At 51.0% G+C, this 1,783-nt stretch overlaps 1 protein-coding gene across 1 annotated transcript; it reads left to right on the top strand.

Annotated features, from left to right (window-relative positions):
• Positions 1-745: 745 nt before the first annotated feature.
• Positions 746-1,423, top strand: SF3B5 (splicing factor 3b subunit 5). Its single transcript, XM_080941962.1, has one exon. The coding sequence runs from the start codon at positions 863-865 to the stop codon at positions 1,121-1,123; it is 261 nt and encodes an 86-aa protein (XP_080798088.1). The 5' UTR covers positions 746-862; the 3' UTR covers positions 1,124-1,423.
• Positions 1,424-1,783: the final 360 nt, after the last annotated feature.

The raw sequence follows: 1,783 nt of genomic DNA, 5'->3' as shown, positions 1-1,783 counted from the left end.
TTTCTGAGTAGTTTGTATCATGTGAGAAAATGCACACACACACACACACACAAAACACAAGCAGCAATCAGCAGAAAAATACAAGGTGAAGAGAAAGAGAGGTTTCTTGTCTTGAGCCACATCTGTGCTGTTTGCGCGAGGGCACTGCACCTAGGTGGGTTGGGAAACCGGAACCTGGAGATGGTTGCGGAAGCCATTAAAGAGACTATCGGTGCTGACACTAATCAACAAGCAGCTAGCTAGGGTCACAAAACAAAACAAAACAAAACAAAAAACACCTTTCCCAGTATCCAAATCCCAAGAGACAAAACTTGGACTAAGACGGAACCATATCGCCACCTTAGCTTCTAGGTACAGGAGTTAGTTTTCCTGGTTGGTTGTAGTGGAAACCCAGTTAGGTCTCCTCTTCTTTGTAACCCGGAGCCGTGTGATGACGCTTCGAGGTCGTTGTTCATTGTCCTACATAAGCCAGGCCACCCTCCACCTCCTACCCCCTACCCCACCCCCGAAAAACTAAAATAAACTCTTTGGACTACATGTCCCAGAATGCAACGCCCAGGTTAGACCATGATCGCCCCGGAACCACTAAGTGGACCATCGTGCAACGCTCTTCGGAGTAGGCGGGCTCCGCGAAGAGACGGCCCACTGTTTTCTAGGCAACTCCAATCCCGCGACAGACCGTATTTCCGCTTCCGCCTAGAAAAAGGAAGTACGCATGCGTCTCTCTGACGTCTTTCTCCCGCGCCAGCACGGAGAGGTTTGGTGTAGCGGCAGCGGCTGCGGAGTCTCTCTCTTTTGAACGCCGAGAGCGGTAGCGTCTCGTCTGTGTCCTGACCTCGAAGCCTAAGAGCAAAGCGGCGAGATGACGGACCGGTACACCATCCACAGCCAGCTGGAGCATCTGCAGTCCAAGTACATCGGCACGGGCCACGCCGACACCACCAAGTGGGAATGGCTTGTGAACCAGCACCGGGATTCCTACTGCTCCTACATGGGTCACTTCGACCTCCTCAACTACTTCGCCATTGCTGAGAATGAGAGCAAAGCGCGCGTGCGCTTCAACCTGATGGAGAAAATGCTGCAACCCAGCGGGCCGCCGGCGGACAAGCCCGAGGAGAACTGAGGCGAGCGCTTCCCGGTCTTCCCCATCTGCCAGCTGTGGACCGATGCTCCTTACTCCTGCTTCTCGACCATTCTAAGTGTTGGGTGTCTCACCAGACCTGCTTTCCTGTGGACGATTCCGAACAAGTCATCGAGAGACTGTCGGGGCCCCTGCGAACTGTTCAGAAGGAGTGATCCCAGAGTCGGCAAGCGAGGGAAAAGACTGCACGGGAGTGGTGACCTATTCCGAGTCTGCTTTTCAATAGTTGATGACTTCTTGATTTTTAAAAAAAATTATATATAAAGTTTAGAATTTGTTCTATCTTGTGGTGTGGATTGCTGTGTTCCTTGGGAGGTAGTTGGAGAGGGTTCAGTGAATCGGGGTTTCATGAGAGGATGAATAGGAAATGGGGGCGGAAGCACAAGGCAAGCGTTTATTGCCAAGTCCTAAAGTCGGCATACACACTTGTATGAAATTCCTTACCTCGATTTTGTTCATGCCTATATCGTGTCTGGTCCCAAAGAAACCTTTACGCATGGACTTTTTCCACATCTTTTTCCCACCCATTTCTACAGTATTGGCTGTCATTAACCTCACGTTCCTTTATGTTGCCCCCCCCCACCCCTTTCTATGTGTCTTCAGAAATGACAAACTGGCAAACAAGTGGTGGCCTGTCCCCAC

The sequence above is a fragment of the Micromys minutus genome (genome assembly GCF_963924665.1).
Source record: "Micromys minutus genome assembly, chromosome: 30".
In the NCBI taxonomy this organism is placed as follows: Eukaryota; Metazoa; Chordata; class Mammalia; order Rodentia; family Muridae; genus Micromys; species Micromys minutus.
Note: the sequence above shows the minus strand (reverse complement) of the source record. Positions and strands in the feature narration are given on the sequence as shown.